The following is a 19,190-nucleotide window of genomic DNA, read 5'->3' on the forward strand; positions in this document are numbered from 1 at the left end:
AGACAGATAGATAGATATGGATAGATGAGTAGATATAAATAGATGATAGACAGATATGCAAACAAACCACGATTAGTCCACTGCTACATATAGTATTGAATCAGCCCAGTGCAACAAGATCACAGAGAGACACATCCACCCACACGCAAATAAGCTACAATCAGCCCAGTGCAAACGTACACACACACATATATATACACACACAGCACACACTCACAGGGACTGCGAGACCGACACCCACATACGCAAACAAGCCATCTCTCAAGGAACAGCTAATCTGCTTTCATTCATCTGTTCTTTCACACAGCATCCCCGAGTTTCAGCTTGATGGACAGCACCATCAACACCACCTCCTCTTCCTCCTCCTCCTCTCTACTGAAGCCCAGGTACTCCCTGCCTGGGTCTGGACTTAGCAGCATTTCCCCTGCCTGAGCAGCCGTGGGAAAAACCCCCCTTCTTTTCTCCTGTCGCCGCCGATGGCTGGGAAGGGGGACAGCTGGAAACCTCTCCTTCTCTTCATCCGGGAGAGGCAGCAAATGCCAGCGAAGTAAGGTGAGTGGAGTCCCGCCAGGACTGCCTTGTTTACGTCTCCCCACCCCTCTATCCTGGGAGAAATAATAAGAATAAAGTGGGAAAAATAAGAAAGGGCTTTCTAAGATGAGTCTCCCCCACCTCCCAAGTTATGTTCCATTCTGCTTAAGTATTATAGACGATGAATGTGATTATTTTGAGATGTCGTGTAGACAAGCATTAAGCAAAAAAGCTTTCTTGAAGTGTTATTACTATTATAGATGCAAAACTTTTAAAAAGAATGGCTCTCTCTAATGATGGTTTTTACCTACCTCGAAAAAAAGGGGTGTAACTTTCAGCTTATCTACCCCACTCTGGATTCAATCCACCTATTCGTGGAATTGCACACCTGCCCCCTCGGTTGGGTGTGTTTCAATGCACCCTGGAAAACACTGCTCACTTTTGTCAATTATAGAATAGAGTAACAGAGTTGGAAGGGACCTTGGAGGTCTTCTAGTCCAACCCACTGCCTAGGCAGGAAACCCTACACCACTTCAGACAAATGGTTATCCAACCTCTTCTTAAAAACTTCCAGTGTTGGAGCATTCGCAACTTCTGGAGGGAAGTTGTTCCACGGATTAATGGTTCTAACTATCAGGAATTTTTTTCCTGACAGTTAGAACAATTAATTAGCTATAAGAAGCAGGAAGGCATCCACCAATCGGAGACAGACGGTAGAGAATTGAACCAGGAAAAGGGAGAAAAAGAACTCGGTGGATGGATTCACACAACGTGCGAAGACAAGCTTGAACGAAGCCCCTGCTTTGAAACCCAGTCTTTTGTCTTTGGTTGTGAAATGAACCAGACATCTCATTAAAATATGTAACCGTTCCTGGCTGGTTGTGTGAACCCAGACATTGGGCTTTGCTAATCAGGGTTTGACTTGTTGTGTGAACACAGCCCACAAAGGATATTCTAAGTTTAACTCCAGTCTATCATAACTCGCATTTTGGTTGTTTCCTAGATTGGCAGACAGTGTCTGGTCTGATCAAATGAGGGTTCTCTAATTTTGAGGAGTCAGAGGGGACAGTGGGAATCTTGAGCGCATATTTGGGGCACGCTTGCGGAATGATGGCCAGAGTGGATGTTGGCCAATCACAAAACACCCATTTATTAAGAAGCCCAAAAACAAAACAAAAAACCAGTTCTGAACTTTTATTCCCATTTTTATTTTCTAAGAATGTCCGGGAAATCTAAGGGGGCCTTGGGAGAATAACTAGAAAAATGGTTTATCTCTCAGGCTGTTCGGAGCACACTAGTTCGCCATTCATTTTTTAAAATTACGATCATCTTTTAAAAAGCAAATAAAATTAGAGCCAGCAGGGATGTTTCTTCTAATGCTCAGAAACATCTTGGCACATTGTCTTTTCCTCTGGACGTCACACTGGGATTCAGAAACCACAACGTTCGACAGCAATTCCAATTTTTCTCTTCCACCCGACTTTCTTGCGAGAGAGAAAAAGTGGAAGATGCAAAGTATTAAGTAGATTCTTCGTGGATTTCTGCTTCCCTATACAGTTCTTATCCAACTTGGTTCATTTTAACTGAATCTTAATTTGAGATCTCTGTTGTTTTAATGTTTTGCTCTGCAGTTTTAACTGAATGATTGTAAGATTCCTGGGGCCAAATGGGCGGCATATAAGTTTAATAAATAAATAATAAATAAATTCCATCAATGGCCAGACCTGCTGTGTGCATGCATGCTCGATCCATGGATGGGGGAGGGGAAACAACTCTTATAGTGAATATGGGAAACCTAAATTTGGGGGGCTGGAGTTACCATATTTCCTCCATTAAAAAAAGAGTCATGTGAAGGCCTCCTGCACTCAGTGCACACAGTCACAAGAGCCTCTTGGGGAGGGGGGAGGGGATAAAAGACGGAAGGGGCTTATAGAATAGGGAACCTTCGGCGTTTGCCCTTAGCTAGGAGGGGCCGTGGTGAACAGAGCAGCGCAAAAGAGCTCGAGTGGATCTCGGGGAGCCCAGGCATGTTGGGTGGCTGCCTTCAGCTCTCCCTTTTTGAGGAATTCCAACTACTGGGTGGCTCCGTGGCTAAGACGCTGAGCTTGTCCATCAGAAAGGTTGGCAGTTGGGCGGTTCGAATCCCTAGTACAGGTGTTCTCAACTTGCTAAACCGAAGTTTGTGGGACTAACTTCCATAGATTCAGCTGACCCACAAGTGAAGCCAATCGCCCAACCAGCTTTTTGAGTTTTTGTGAATGGGGAAGTGTGAGAACTGGCATCGGGATAGGTTGGGGCGGGGGATGGTAACAGAATTGGAAGGGACCTTGGAGGTCTTCTAGTCCAACTCCCTGCTCAAACAGAACACTCTATAGCATTTCAGACAAATGGTTATTCAACATCTTCTTAAAAGCTTCCAGTGTTGGCGCATTCACAAGTTCTGGAGGCAAGTCGTTCCACTGATTAATTTTTCTGACTGTCAGGAAATTTCTCCTTAGTTCTAGGTTGCTTCTCTCCTTGATTAGTTTCCACCCATTGCTTCTTGTCCTGCCTTCAGGTGCTTTGGAGAATAAGTTGAGTCCCTCTTCTTGTGGCAACCCTTAGATATTGGAACCCTGCTGTCATATCATCCCTGGTCCTTCTTTTCATTAAACTAGACGTTCCCAATTCCTGCAACCGTTCTTCATAGGTTTTATAGCTTCCAGTTCCCTTGATCATCTTTCTTGCTCTTCGCTGCACTTTTTCCCCCAAACCTCAACATCTTATTTACATTGTGACGACCAAAAATGGATAAGAGAGCCCTAGGCTGTTGTTGTTGTTGTTGTTGTTGTTGTTGTTTTCTTACACATCCACAGCAGAGTCTCAAAGGTGCTTTTTTTCCCCAAGATTTTTGGACTTTCTGGTTTTTCTTTCTTCGAAGACGTTTCAAGCTTCTCTCATCCAAGAAGCTTCTCCAGCTCTGACTTGGATTCTGTTGGAATTCAATACTTTTATGAATGCTTATAATAATCGTACGATTCATGCTTCAAAAATATATCCATCCAAGCAAATGAAAGAGAAAAAAAGGGAATGATAATTGGAATTTAAGATTTAAGATTTAAGTTAACGGGTTTTTGGGGGGATAACGGCATAGTTAAATAATAGATTTGAGGGAAATAACTGAGTAAAATATGAAGTTGTGTTAATTTTATTATATTATATTTTATTTCTTATATTTCTATACCGCCTTTCTCCCGTAGGACTCAAGGTGGTGTACCGTCAAGAAAAATATAGACACACAAACATCATAAAAAATTAAAAATTAATTTTAATTGAAAATCTAAAATTTCTTAGTGATTTTTATGAATTTGTGACCGGATCAAGAGCTTTGTTTTGAAAAGATGTGTTTTATGTTTATGTTTTAAAATAATAATAATAAAAAAAATTTAAAAAAAGAAAAAAAAAATCAACTTTCTGACAATCGGGATCTGGATGGATGACTTGAGAATCTCCATATTATATTCCAAGTGCGAATAATCCATTATAGAGTGGGTGGTAGAGGCGGCCACAACCCACCCACCCTCCCTTCTTTCCCGCTCCGGAGCCAGCGCTGTTCCAATCCAGCGAACGCCGCAGCGTCACCGGCCCGCCCGCTTGGCCTTATCCGGGCGTGGGTGCCGAAGCAGCTGGGCGCGCATCGATTAGCGCGGGGCTAATGGGCCTCGGCAGCTCCGCAGCACGTGCGCCGCCGCTCCCCGCCGCCTCGGGGCCTCCCCGAAAGCGCCGCCAGCGCCGCTCGCTCCATCCCGGTGCCTAATTATTAACCAGCCGGGCTGAGAGCGGAGACAGACAGGCGGGCGGGGCGGCGAGACTTAATTCGGCCCGAAAGCTGAGCCGCCGCGGGGGCGCAGCTGCCTTTGCCTTCCCGTCCCTGCGCTGGGCAGGCGAACGACGGATGGATGGATGGATGGATGGATGGATGCCTGCCCGGCTGTTTTCTCACGATCCCCCCGACCTCGAGTTCCCCCGAATGAAAATCGCGGTGCGGGTTTGCAGCGAGCGATCGAAAGAACTGGGTTCGCGCAAGGCGCGGAACGCCGCGCCAAACCCGTGTCTAGCCGACACGGGTCGTGTGAATGCATCCGATCGAGTGTTTTTGTTTTTTTTTTAAGCAAGCTGGGGAAGACAGTCTTGTGGGAATTATTTATTTATTTATTTATTTATTTACTTATTTATTTATTTATTTATTTATTTATTTGTTGCGATTTATATGCCGCCTTTCTCCCTAGGGACTCAAGGCGGCTTACAAAATGACAACTTCAATACAAATCACAATGCAATACCAAATTAAAATCAGTAACCCAGTTAAAAACGATTTAAAATTATACCAGTGTACCCCCCCAAACGGATCTTTAATTAGAGTCTGGTCCTCTCGGATGCTGGCGTTCGAGCATCCTAATAATTCTGTGCTCGGAGACAAAGGCTTCGATCTTCTCTGCCTCTTCCAAACACCCAAAATGACAAAAGTGCTACTATAGAAAATGCCTGGTATAAAAGTACTGCGATATAAAGGTCCCGAGTGAGAAATTTGATTTTTTTCTTCCTCCAGTTGCAAATCTTCGTCCATCTTTCAGATTAAGCTATGCTTTACTTAACTAGAGCAACTAAGATGATCGAAGGTTTGGAGACTAAACCATGTGAAGGATGGCTGGCAGGGTTTGGCTTTGGCTGGTCTAAAGAAAAGAAGGACTAAGGGGGACATGATAGGAATATTCCAGTATTTGAGGGGCTGCCACAAAGAGGAGGGGGGCAAATTATTCTCCCAAGCACCAGAAGGCAGGAGAAGAAACAATGGATGGAAACTAACTAAAGAGAGGAGCAACCTGGAATTAAGGAGAAACTTTCTAACACTGAGGACAATTAACCAGTGGAACAGCTTTGCCTCCAGAAGTTGTGGGTGCTTCATCGCTGGAGGTTTTTAAGAATAAACTGGACAGGCCGCTTATCTGAAATAATATAGGTTCGCCTGCTTGAGCTGGGTGGAGGGCTGGACTAGAAGACCTCCAAGATCCCTTCCAGCTCTATTCTATTCTAGGGAACTTTGGTTTTCATCGAGATAAACATGGTTGGGTTCAGGCAGCATTCGAAATCAAAACCAGAAGAATGACAACACCGAGGCTTAATAGGTTGTGGGAAGCCGACGGCAAAGGAAAAGAAGAAATGAGCTTTGGAAAACTCGGATGGAGCCGACCTTTCTTTGCCATTGGGCTGGTTTCTGTGCCTTTTTTTTTATTTTATTTGATTTATATGCCACCCTTCTCTGGAGACTCAGGGCGGCTTACAATGCGTTAAGCAATAGCCTTCATACTTTTGTATATTTATACAAAGTCAGCTTATTGCCCCCACAAACTGGGTCCTCATTTCACCTACCTTAGAAAGGATGGAAGGCTGAGTCAACATTGAGCCTGGGGAGATTCGAACTTGCAGTAATTGCAGGCAGCTGAATGTTAATAATAGGCTATTAGTCTGCTGCGCCACCAGGCTTTTGCCAAGCTAGGTGTGAAAAGACAAGAGGATGAAAGGCAGAAGCGGAAAGTCAGAACCGTGAAGGGCTCTCCCACCTCTTGAAAAATCCACGGATCTCTTAGGACTAGAGATGATGGGCTCTTTTGTTTGACGTCCTGCTGAGTTGATGTTCTCTGGCTCGGAATCGCTCAGCGCTGGAACGAAACTAACAAGTTCATCATCCAACTTCCTCCCTTTTGCCAAAAGGGTGATTAAAGTGGTGTGTGGTTAAGGAGGTGTGTGGTTTGTGGGTTTTGCAGAGCCTGTGAGAAAATAATAATAATATCTTTTTTTAAAAAAATGGGAGGTTCAGTTTTAGGAAGTGGAGCAAATATTTTTAAAAACCCTGGCAAATATAGCCGTTGGTCCATTTTTCTTATCTCCTTCCAGGCAAGGCACTTCTCCTTGTTGAGCAACACCTGAAACTTGTCCCCCACAATGCAGAGAGAGAGAGGGAGGGATGGAGGGGGGAGAGGGAGGGAGGGAGAGGGAAGGAGGGGGAGAGAAAGAGGGAGAAAGGGAGGGGGAGGAAGGGAAGGAAAGAGCAAGGGAGAGAAAGGAAGGGAGGAAGAGAAGAAGAGAAAGAGCAAGAGAGAGAGGGAGAGAGAGAGAGAATGAGAGGGGGAGAGAAAGGGAGGGAGGGAGAAAGGGGGAGGGAGAAAGGGAGGGAGAGGGAGGGAGGGAGGAATGGAAGGAAAGAGCAAGGGAGAGGGAAGAAGAAATAGGGAGGGAGCAAGGGAAGGGAAGAGAAAGCAAGGAAGAGAGGGAGGGAGGGAGAGGGAGAGAAAAGGAGACGGAGGGAGGAAGGAAGGGGGAGGGAGGGAGAGAAAGAGGGAGGGAAGAATGGAAGGAAAGAGCAAGGGAGAAAGGGAGGGAGAGGGAAAGAAAGGGAGGAAGGGAAGGGAAGAGAAAGAGCAAGGGAGAGGGAGGGAGGGGGAGAGAAAGATGGAGGGGGAGAAAGAGGGAGGGAGTGGGAGAAAGGGAAGGAGGGAGGGGAGGAAGGGAAGGAAAGGAAAGAGAGCAAGAGAGAGAGGGGGAGAGAGGAAGGAGGGGGAGGGAGGGAGGGAGAGATTCATCCCCAATAATCATCCCCAATAAATCCAAACCGGCTGTAACCAAATAACCCCATTTGAAGCAGTAGGGTTGCATAACAGGTTCACATTATTATGCGGACTTGCCAGCAAGCAACAAGTGGTGCTCGAAGTGATGAACCTCCTGCTGGTTTTATGTTCTCGGCTCCGACATGCCCAGTGCTGGACTGAAACTAAGTTCAGTCATCCACCAACCAGCTTCCTCTCTGTTGCCAAAAGAGTAATCACACTTCTAAGGCCTGAACGCTATTATCGGCAGCCACAAAACCAAAGCCTAGCTAGGGAAACTGGCTGGCTGTTGAGGAATGCGTGATCTGTCCGAGGTTTTCCGATGAAGCAGATCACTGATCCTCTTGCGGAAGGATTTTGAGATCAGGCCAAGCCCGGGAGAGCTGAAAAGTTATCCACCCTCCCGTCAAATTGGTCTGAGAAAATTTGCACGGGAACGCTCCCTCCCTACAAATGCCCTTTGAGCAAATCCGCTCATATTTCACACTTTCCCTGCTCAATGTTTCCCCCCCACCTCACTGGCCAAGTTGCAAAAAGGGAAACTAAATCTCCAATCGGCTATTCTCAACCATCCAGGCTGTGGTTGTCCCAAAGGTGCTTTTTCAAAAGACAACTTTAAAAAGCCTTGGTGGCGCAGCAGACTAAAGTGCTATTAAGTAGCACCAGCTGCCTGCAATTACTGCGAGTTCAAATCTCACCAGGCTCAAGGTTGACTCAGCCTTCCATCCTTTTGAGGTAGGTAAAATGAGGACCTGGATTGTGGGGGCAATAAGCTGACTTTGTATAAAAAAGAACACCGCTTAGGGGGGCCCTGAAAGCCCTACTAAGCAGGTATATACAAAAGTATGAAGGCTATTGCTTAACGCATTGTAAGCCGCCCCGAGTCTCCGGAGAAGGGCGGCATATAAATCGAACCAATAAATAAATAAATAAACTGGACTTTCTTGGGTTCCCCCCCCCAAAAAAAACATTTCACTTCTCATCCAAGAAGAAAACTGAAGAAGCTTCTTGGATGAGAAACGAAACATTTTCAAGGGGGGGGGGGAAACCTCCTAAGAATATCCAGTTGCCTTTTGACAACCTTTTACACCTTTGAGTAAATCCCCATTCGGTTTTCATTGGTTTATTCAGTTCTAACCCGTGAATATGCAACCATATTAATAGCACTAATAGCACTCACACTTATATACCCCTCCACAGTACTTTACGGCACTCTCTGAGTGGTTTACAAATGTAAGCCTATTGCCCCCAACAATCTGGCTCCTCATTTTATTGATCTTGTGAGGGTGGAAGGTTGAGTCAACTTTGAGCCTGTTAGGATCGAACTCCTGGCTGTGGGCAGAGTTAGCCTGCAATACTGCATTCCGACCTTCTGACAAGCACAGTCACTGGGGAAGCCAGCGTTACTTAACAACCATGTTATTAATTTAACAACGGCAGTGATTCATTTAACAACTGTGGCAAGAAAGGTCGTAAAAAGGGCCCAAACTTCGCTTAACAACTCTCTCACTTAACAATAGCAATAGCACTTAGACTTTTATACTATTCCACAGTGCTTTACAACCCTCTCTAAGCGGTTTACAGAGTCAACCCAACAATCTGGGTCCTCATTTTACTGATCTTGTAAGTATGGAAGGCTGAGTGAATCTCGAGCTGGTCAGCATCGAACTCCTGGCTGTGGGCAGAGTTAGCCTGCAATGCTGCATTCTAACCGCCACCAGCACAAAATTTCTTTGACCTCAAGGCTGCGTGACTCTGAATGCAATCCAATGGAAAATTCCCCCTCTGCGTTGCAAGGAATGGAAGCTCATCAAAACATTGATGGGGTTCAGGATGACGATGTGTGGTTGGCTGGAGCTGCCTCTATATCCCTTTCTGACGCTCTTCGGAACACCCACACCTGGCCCTGTTCAGCTTCCAGAGGTCACATCCTGAGCGCTCAACTTGTGCCACTTGGCAACTCTCTTCGCATCGCTTGGCAACCGAGCCCCTATGCAACCCCATGGTAACTTTCTAGCTTTGAATAGAAGCTCATTCGCCAATGTTCTTGCCTCCCTCTGCAATATTTCTAACAATGTCGGAAGGTAATATCGTAACCAGAGCAACAGAGACTGCCCTTGAAAATTTCCATTACGGAAGAGGGGACAATACAGGCGATTGGGGCGACGGGCGGGTTTCAGCTTAGCTAAGAGCACCCCTAGGAGAGGGAAAATTCAGGAACACAGCATTTTCCATTTCATCATCCCATCTTGAGCTGCAGGCTGAAGATGCTGGCAGACGTCTGGTTTTCTTTTCTAATTTCTAACTTTCTCTCTCATTTCCCCCTGCCCAGGGGTGGGATTGAAATATTACAGCAACCGGTTTGCTGACCGGTTGCCGGGTAGGCGTGGCCATTGGGGCGTGGCCTACTCAGCCTCGTTTTTGCCCTCCCCAGGCTCCAGAGGCTTTCCTTGAGCCTCCAGGAGGGCAAAAATAGCCTCCCCCAGGTACCGGAGGTCGGAAACAGACTTGTTTCCGGACTTCCGATAGGCCCGTTTTTCGCCCTCCCAGAGCCTCCACGCATGCCCTGCACTTACCTGGCATCCAAAACGGGCCGCGTGGAGACTCCTGGGAGGGGCAGGGGGGGCGGGGGGAGCCCGTCCTTGGAATAATCAGTTCAGTGAACCAGATTAAAATTAACATCTGGTTCACCCAAACTGATCCTAACCAGCTGAATCCCACCTCTGCCCCTGCCCTATATATCGAACAAAGTGATCAAGATCGGAATGCTCTGTATCTGTGGGAGAGACCCGCTCCCTGCTTTGCTTAACCGTGATCTGACTTTGAAGAGGAGCTGAAGAAGCTTCTTGGATGAGAAGTGAAACGTCTTCAAAGAAAAACCAGAAAGTCCAGTTGCCTCTTGAAAAAGCACCTTTGGGACACATTTGGAATATTGCATCCAGTTTTGGTCATCACAATGTAAAAAAGGATGTTGAGACTCTAGAAAGAGTGCAGCGAAGAGCAACAAAGATGATCGGGGGACTGGAGGCTATAAAACCTTTGAAGAACGGTTGCAGGAATTGGGTATGTCTGGTTTAATGAAAAGAAGGACTAGGGGTGATATGACAGCAGGGTTCCAAGATCTCAAGGATTTCCACAAAGAAAAGGGAGTCAAGCTGTTCTCGAAAGCTACCTGAAGGCAGGACAAGAAGCAACGGATGGAAACTAATCAAAGAGAGAACCAACCTAAAATTAAGGAGAAATTTCCTGATAGTTAGAACAATTATTCAGTGGAAACGATTATTCAGAAGTTGTGAGTGCGTCTTGAAAAAGTCCAGTTGCCCCTTGAAAAAGCACCTTTGGGAAAAGGGGATCATGTGACCTTCAGATACAACGGTCATAAATATGAACCAGTGGCCAAGCATCAGAATTTTGATCACATGATCATGGGGATGCTGCAAAGGTCGTAACTGTGAAAACAATAGTCATAGTCACGTTGTTCAGTGCTGTGGTAACTTAGAATGGTCCCTAAACGGTTGTAAGTCGAGGACTACCTGTATCAGCTCAACTGGGAAGTTGATGAACTATCTTGGAAAAAGGCAAGGTCAAACGTGGTCCATCTTGTTACCTGGAGCTGAGTCCAACCAGGGAACTTCTTTCCCTTTGATGTAGCTTTGCTCCAGTTGATTGCAACGTAGATCTTAGCCAAGTAAGAGACCGTATCTGATTTTATACCGCAACCAGTTCCACAGCGTGGGTGGTTCAAGGAAGCCACCCATGCTTACGCTACACCTGGCCCTCCAATTATATCACAGCTTGCCCACTGAAGATACAGTCCAAAGGTAAGCAATTTATAGTCTTCCAGATGGAGATTGGGTTGCAACTTTGGAGCACAGTGCTTTGTTAAGGGATGTTCTAGATCACTGTTTCTCAGCCTTGGCAACTTTACGATGTGTGGATTTCAACTCCCCAAATTCCTCAACCACCGCACAGAGTTCTGGGAGTTGCAGGTCCACATGTCCAGTGTCGAGGAAATCAGAAGATCCAGGCAGTTCAAATGGGTATAAAGGTTTACTGCAAGATTAAGCTCTCTAAGAGAATCTGAACTACTAACAGTCAAGGGAAATTAGTGGGAGGTAAGAGTAGAAGGAATTCAAGCTGGACTGGACTTAGATCTTTTTGTAAGTGACTCATGACTGATGACACATTTGACCCCCTCCTTCGAGCTCATCCTGGTTGTCTCTTACACCACATATCAATGTTTTCTCAAGGTTGGGAGGCATTGATCTAGAACCAAGCCTTCATTAAACCACAGAGCTGATGCAGTGACATTGACAAATCACCCTTTCTCAGCTCAGTTGAGATAAAAGCAAGAGTTCCCAAAGAAAAGGCAGGTTATGAATATAATGCATTGGCCATGCTGGGGCTATTGGGAGGTTTATCAACTAGACTTGAACCCTACAATTTCCTGGGTCAAATGCTAGATTTCATGTTCTTCAAGATAAGATGCCTGTCAACTCGCAAAGCATCCCTGGCCTGCTCTCGAGTTGCCATAGGCAAGAGGGATGGGAAATCGACGAAACAGCACGGCAGCCAAAGACAGATGCACATTCCAGACTTATCTTTCTCAAGGCTGTCTCCCAGGGTTACACACAGCAGCTGGAAGGGAGGGATCTCTACAACCCGTGAAATTGCTCCATTGGCGAATGTGATTGATGATACACCTTGGGGAGGGGGGGTAACAGGGTCATAATTGGGGCATAAATTACATGGGGTCAGAGTTGGCTTCACTTGGGAACATGCCAATATGAAGCTCCTAATAAGTAACTGGATCTCTTTTGAAGCTTGGCTCAAGGCTCATGATTTAATTAGGGCATCCGTCTGCAAGCCAACTCTGACCCCATGTAATGGTCACTGTGATGTCCATACACTGGGATAAATGGAATGGAATAGAGCTGAAAGGGACCTTGGAGATCTTCTAGCCTAGCCTCCTGCTCAAGTAGGAGACCCTCTACCATTTCAGACAAGTGGCTGCCCAATCTCTTCTTAAAAACATCCAGTGATGCTTAGTCACATTTTTCTGATGCAGTACAATTTTAATAGTTACCGTATTTTTCAGAATATAAAATGCACCTTTTCCCCCCCTAAAAGGGGGTGAAAATTTAGGTGCATCTTATACACCGTATGTAGCCCCGCCCGCCCAGTGGCCCCCATCCTTTGGCCTCTGCCTCCCAGCAGTTTACCTCCTTGCAGCAAGCAGCAAGAAGAAACAGCTTGTTTCAGCTTCAGCACAGCCTAATTAGCACAAGTTGATTGGATCGGCCTCCCGACTCTCAGCTGTTTTGCTCTCATCTGTTTTGCAGGGGCCTCTGCTGCTTGCTGCAAGGAGGTAAATTGCTGGGAGCAGATTTTTTTTTCTTGTGCTATTCAAGCTATGCTGAAAATGAAAATGAAAGTAAAGCAGGCTGTTTGCTGTTTGCTGCAACGAGGCAAAATTGCTGGAAGGCAGAGGCAGATTTCTTTTTCTTGTTTTCCTCACCAAAAAAGGTAGGTGCGTCTTATAGTCCGGAGCGTCTTATATTCCGAAAAATACGGTAGTAGTGCAAGGGTGGGACATTACCATCAATAACTTTGCGACCCTTGGGAATCATTTGCTTTTTGGTAAAAAATGTGATCCCTGGCAAACAAATCGCCTTGCCTAGTGTGGATAGCTAAGAATCACGGATCTTCATCCTTGTTCTTCTCTCTTCGACAGGGAGATGTCAACAAACTTGAGTGCCAATGGCTCCTCCCCCCAAGTGCTCGTGGAGGAAAACTCCGTGCAGGACAGCATAAAGGTTATCACAGGGGTGATATTCAGCTTTATCTTCCTGGCTGGTGTGACTGGGAATGGGGTCGTCCTGTGGGTCACCGGGTTGAAGCTGCGATGGACCTCCAACACCGTCTGGTTCTTCAATCTGGCCTTAGCCGACCTAGCGTCCACCTCCCTCATCTTTGTCACGGTACTCAACTTGGCGCTTGACCTGCATTGGCCTTTTGGCTCCGTGGCTTGCAAAGTGGCCAATTGCCTCTTCGGGCTGAGTGTATGCAGCGGCGTGTTGCTCCTGAGCTCCATCAGCGTGGATCGTTGCGTCTTGGTGGTGGCTCCCGTCTGGTGCCAGAACTACCGCACGCCTCGGCTCACCTGGGCGGCTTGCGGATTCCTTTGGCTGCTGTCCTTGGCGTTCTTCGTCCCCAGCTCCTACTTCTTCACCCAGGTCTCCGTGGATAACAACAACCGGAGCTCTTGCAACAACCTGGATATCTTTCAGGACTGGCAACAAGCCGAAGTCCTCACCATTTGCATTTTCCTCTATCAATTCCTCCTCCCCTTGCTGGTGATCTCCATTTCCTACACAATCCTGGTGGTGACCATGACCAAGAAGAAGCTGAACAAATCCAGCAAACCCTTCTTGGTAGTCACCAGGGTAGTCTTCTGTTTTTTCCTCTGTTGGCTCCCTTATCATGCTTTGGCTCTGGCCAGGATCTCGATGGATCGCGTGCCCGAGAGCATGCGGCTGGTGGCCATTCCCCTCTCCAAATGCCTGGCCATGTTCAACAGTTGCATCAACCCCTTGCTTTACGTCTTCGTAGGGCAGGAATTCCAGGATGCCGTCAGGAGATCCTTGCTGCAGGTCTTCAAGACCGCTTTCGAGGAAGCGCCTCTGGGCGCCAACCTCTGAGAGAAGTCAACCAGAAAAGCTGGTCTCTCAGGGTTTCCCTGGCAAAAGAGGGCATTCTCAAACTAGAAGGAGTGGGAGGGACAGAGAGACAAGGACTAAAAACTAGGATGGAAGTGAAAACGATGAGTTAATTAGCGCATTACCTTGGTGTAATGGAAGCATAGAATTGCTGAATGTGCATAACCAGTCCAGCTGTGGATCTCTCCACTTTTATCCATGCTGGCTCCCTCCATTTCCTTACCTGCGTCTACTCAAACTTCAGTCCCCATTGAGCTCAGTGGGGTGGGGGACGGGGGGTACACTTCAGTGGAAAAGATTGCCGCCTTACTTAAGCTAGTACAGTTCTGCATCCGGTGTGCTGTTTATCGGCTCAACCGCTCCGTTTTTTTTTCAACTCACAGCAGCTCGTGGAGAAGCAATCCTGCTTATAGGTGTTCAGATGCTCTCCTCTCCAAATGTTTTTGGGTCACAGACTCCCTGGGAAAGTGGGGTGGGGGTGGGGCAGGAGAGGAATTAGAGCAATTCCCTACCTCCTCCTCCTCCTCATCATTTAAAGACCCCATAATCCCTTGCGGGGTAGAGTTTGGGCAACTGAATGGAGCTAGCAGAGTGTTTTTTTAATGGTCAGATGCCCTTCCTGTCGCCAATGTGGAGTTTTGTTCAGCAGATATATTCTCAAGTGTGCCCAGAGAGAGAAATATCTGCCTCTACCTAGGATCGAACTCGCAGCCTCCTGATTGCGAGGTGAGAGCTTCACCTCTACGCCACTGCACCACTCTGCTGAGCAGTTCCCTAATTCCCCGTCTCAAAAATGTAAATTACTGTAAAGCAAAATCTGCAGGGAAAAAAAAAAATTCGACCGCTTGGTGTATTTCTGTCATGGTGGTCAGTATAGCTGGATCTCTGGTTACCTTTTCTAGATTATATCCTATTCCAGTATTTCTTAACCTTGGCAATGTGAAGATGAGTGGACTTCAACTCCCAGAATTCATGGCTGGCTAGGGAATTCTGGGTGTTGAAGTCTACTCATCTTCACATCACTAAGGTTGAGAAACACTGTCCTATTCCATGCATTCCTCCTTCCTCCCTTTTCATTTTTCTTACAAAAATACAAATTTTTCGTCAAGTTAAGCCTGGCTCTTGGTGGCATACATCCATCAAGGCCATTTTCTGGGCATCAGAAGGAAATGGTTGGCTGGTGCTTTTACAAGAGAATTGTTGTCTTTTTACTTCCCAGTCTAGTTAATAACCCCGAGATTCCTATACATAATAGTGCCTCTCATTCTCAGCCACTGTTAAAATGTATGGACTTCAATTTCCAGAACTCCTCAGGAAGGTGGACTTCAACTTCCCGAAGTCCCCAGCCAGCGGGGGGGAATTCTGGGAGTTGAAGTCCACACATCTTAAAGTTGCTGAGGTTTTTTTTTAAAAAAACACTCATTTAGTGTCATGCCAGAGCTTTGGAACTGTGGTCAGAGCACAAGGAATCATTTAAAACAATTAAATGGTCCCATTTTAAAAAAAATCTAAGTAAGATAAAGCATCCCTTTTGTGGGGATCCTCCCCCATGGCACTTTTTCCTCTTATGTAGCACATGATAATTTTTCATTTTTTCAAAGCATACTGCAGGGTTTCTGTGTCTGCACCTACGGGGACTTTTAAAACTACTGATCAATCGCTTGTCAATTAAAATAGGGAGCCTTTGTTTTACACTACTTGAGTAATTGTTCAGGGGAAAAAAAACAAGATATATGCTGTGAGTTATTTTGAAGAAAGTTCTCTGTCTGAGATGAAGGTTTGTGTCCATGACATTATTTAATCAGAAACACAGTTTTTGTCTGCTATCAAGGAAAACTTGTTCACTTTCTAAGTTAGCATTCAGATAGGGAAGGAGTCAGCAACTCGTGGCTCTGGAGCCGCATGTGGCTCTTTCATCCCTCTGCTGCGGCTCCCTGTCGCCGGTCAGCTCCACAATTGATAGGGCGTTCGGTTAGGACAGGTAGAGGGAAAAGGATGCCGTGCTACGAGGAGACTCTGTGGCGGGGAAACCGGACTTCCGGTCGGCTACAGAATTGAATGGGGGGCTTCCGGTTAGAACCTTTGTGGCTCTTTGAGTGCCGACCCCTGAGATACGGTTACATTCCTGACATGGTCACTACTTTTAAGATAAATTAAGAGGATCCTTGCGTTGCTTTCATCCTTAAAAACTCTTTTGTGTCTTGGTCATATTACTTGCAAAAGCTCTCACTGTTCTCGAAATGTTTTCCATTTGTAAAGATCACCAACAAGAAGCGTACTGTACCCTAGCTACCATTATCCCATTCTTCATAATGTCCCGGGGTGAATAATAGCCACTGATAATTAGCTCACTGAAAAGCAAGAGTGGGCTTTTTCTAAGTGACCATCTAAAGACTTACACCCCCCAAGTCAATTATACTAACCCTTTTTACTTTGTGCAGAGCATGGAGTGAAAGATGGGGGGGGGTGCGTTTCTAATTTGCCTCTTGGAGAGAAAAAACACTCATCCCATTACCAAGGTTAAGGTGGCCTGTTCTTGAGGGTAGAGAAACAAGATTGGGAAGGTAAATGTGACCCACCCAATGAAAAGAGAAGAATCTCAATTTTTTGAACCAAACGGAGCAATTTTGGGCCGCCTGGATTTTCAGCTGCAAAGAGGCTTCTAAGACCATTTATGACTCTAGAAAGATGGAGAGCCATCTTTCCAGACTTTTGAAGAATATTTTGTTTTCTGGATAGCTACAGACCTCGCTCTTTCCGTTCAATTTTTGGGGCTGATTTTAAGGGAGACCTAATGTCTCTTACTTCAGATCAAGTTTCCTGACTGGGAGAACAAAATGGAACTTTTACCAGCGCGCGTAACTAAAAACCAAAAGTTGGATTGTGCAAGAATTCCAACTAACTAGCAACCAAACTTGGTTAATGGGACCGGATGTCTCAAATGATGGTCTCGTCTCTGTGGAGCGTTTCGGCAAAATGTGGCTAGCATTGTGTATTTTGCATCAGGTGAGGACTCGGGCTTAAAAAACTTGCCTGTTCTTTGGACCCAAGATTGATTGTGGTGCAGGGGGAGGCATAGAAGAGATATCTGCTGCTTAAGATAACAAAATTTAAGAGACGGGGAGTGAATTTAGAGACAGTCAACCCTCTCCTGCCATCATCAAACTCCTACCACGTCTTACATCCTACTGTGCTTGGGGACGGACCCCGTGCATTTTAAGAAAAAGAATGCACATTGCTTTTTAAAAGCTTGTTTTAGCCACCATTTTTAACAGCTGAAGTGGCCCAGCATGTAAAGCTTAGTTCTAATCGCAATATGGCTTAGTTATGTTGTCTGAATCCAACCTGTTTGGTTAGCTTACAGCTTGATGTATCAAATGCAGATGTGCTTAGTTACCGAGTTCAGCATAGCCTAGATGTAAAATCAAGTCACTTTTTTGGGGGGAAGAAGGTGTCATCTTGACATTTTTATACTTTTCTCAGCCTAGCTGAGAACACCGCAACATGCCACTTGAAGGTAGAGTTGAGGCTCATTTTACGTGTATCTCAGTCATCATCTGGAATAGGGTATGTCCAACGTTGGCAACTTTTAAGACTTGTGGATTTCAACTCCCAGAATTCCTTTCTGGGACTTGGAAGTCCACAAGGCTTAAAGTTGCCAATGTTGGACACCCCTGAGCTGGAAGACCAGTGACACCCACTACCAAATGCCTGCCCTGTTACTACAACTGACGTAAGCCCCTGGAGGCAGCCACGAGGCACCAGGCGTTCTATGATGGGCAGGGATAATTTTCCTCTCATCATCTCCATATCGCAGTGCCTCCCCCGGAGAAAAGAGTGAGGAACAACTATCCTCTGATGTAAATTCATCGTCAGAGCCTGTTCTAGAGAGGCACAATGTTCTCTGCAATGCAAAAAAATAAAAAAATCCTTTTGATTAGCCCAGCGGCTGCCAATTGCACAGGATGAACAAAGGACGGTCATTTTAGTAGAATCATCATTCGCAGCTGAATTAAAGAGAAGCAGGACGATCAAAGATGACTAGCATGGCAGTGAAGTTTTCCGAGCGTGGGTAGTAAGCTGCCAGAAAAGCAAAAAAAGGAAAAACTTGTTTCCTTCATTAAAAAAAGGCATCTAAAATCTTATTTATATGATGGACAGCTTGTAGATTAATTTCCCATCTCCAGATACGGGTGGTGATAGTGATAGCCAGATATCTTCTGTGTTTCCCCAAAAATAAGACCATCTTATATTTTTTTTTGAACCCCGAAACAAGCACTTGGCCTTGTTTTCAGGGAGGTCTTATTGTTTTGGGGCGCGTGGAGCAAGACGGGACTCCTCTTGCCATCTTACCCGATTTCCAGCTCTTTCACCCTAACCAGAGGAAATGAGTAAAACTGGCTATAAATGGCTAAGGGAGGATGTGGGGTATTTCTCTTGGGAAAATGTCTGCTTGCTTTGAATTATGCTGTTTGTATATTTATAAATAAAGCAAGTGGGATAAAGACATCACAAATCTCCTACTGCCTTCCCATCTAGAAAAACAAAACGAAACAAAACAACGTGGAATGGGTGGTGGGGACCTGTTTAATATGTCGTTTCTTGAATTAAAAATATCCTCAGGTTTCTGGCTGTTGATCCTTAAACCTTTGTTCCAAGGGTGGAATCCAGCAGGTTCTGACAGGTTCTGGAGAACCGGTAGCAGAGATTTTGAGTAGTTCGGAGAACTGGCAAATACCACCTCTGGCTGGCCCCAGAGTTGGGTGGGAATGGAGATTTTGCAATATCCTTCCCCCAGGAGTGGGGAGGGAATGGGGATTTTGCAGTATCCTGCCCCTGCCACGCCCGCGGAACCGGTAGTAAAAAAAATTTGGATTTCACCACTTTGTTCTCCACGTTCGTCATCAAAGGAACACAAATAAGATTCTGAGCAAACCACAAGTACAAATCAATTCCGGGCAAAATGCTGGAAGATCCATTACATAAAGCACCAGGACTGGTTGGATTCAAGAGCATGTTAAGGATGGCACACTAACTTTCACTGGGAAGCCCCATCCATTAAAAAGAAATTCTATGCAGGGCCGGATTTAGATGAAAAGAGGCCCTAGGCTATTCCACTTATAAGGCCCTTTCACCTATAGTGAAAGTGTAATTTTAATTTTGCTAACAATTTGAATGTAGGCCCCTCTTGATCTTGAGGCCCTAGGCTGAAGCCTAGTTAGCCTATAGGAAAATCCGGCCCTGATTCTATGCCAGTGATGGCAAACCTTCGCTCAAAAACATCGTGCACGCAGGA

The 19,190-nt window shown here is 45.8% G+C and overlaps 1 protein-coding gene across 1 annotated transcript; it reads left to right on the forward strand.

The window, feature by feature from the left end:
- The first annotated feature begins 313 nt into the window (after window positions 1–313).
- LOC117675887 (C3a anaphylatoxin chemotactic receptor-like) lies at window positions 314–18,402 on the forward strand. The gene is made up of 2 exons (XM_060693881.2): window positions 314–552; window positions 12,910–18,402. Exon 2 carries the CDS (start codon window positions 12,914–12,916, stop codon window positions 13,874–13,876), a length of 963 nt encoding a protein of 320 aa, XP_060549864.1. The 5' UTR covers window positions 314–552; window positions 12,910–12,913; the 3' UTR covers window positions 13,877–18,402.
- The last annotated feature ends 788 nt before the right edge of the window (window positions 18,403–19,190 follow it).

This window comes from Pantherophis guttatus, chromosome 10, assembly GCF_059756535.1.
Source record: "Pantherophis guttatus breed Tessera chromosome 10, ASM5975653v1, whole genome shotgun sequence".
Taxonomy (NCBI): Eukaryota; Metazoa; Chordata; class Lepidosauria; order Squamata; family Colubridae; genus Pantherophis; species Pantherophis guttatus.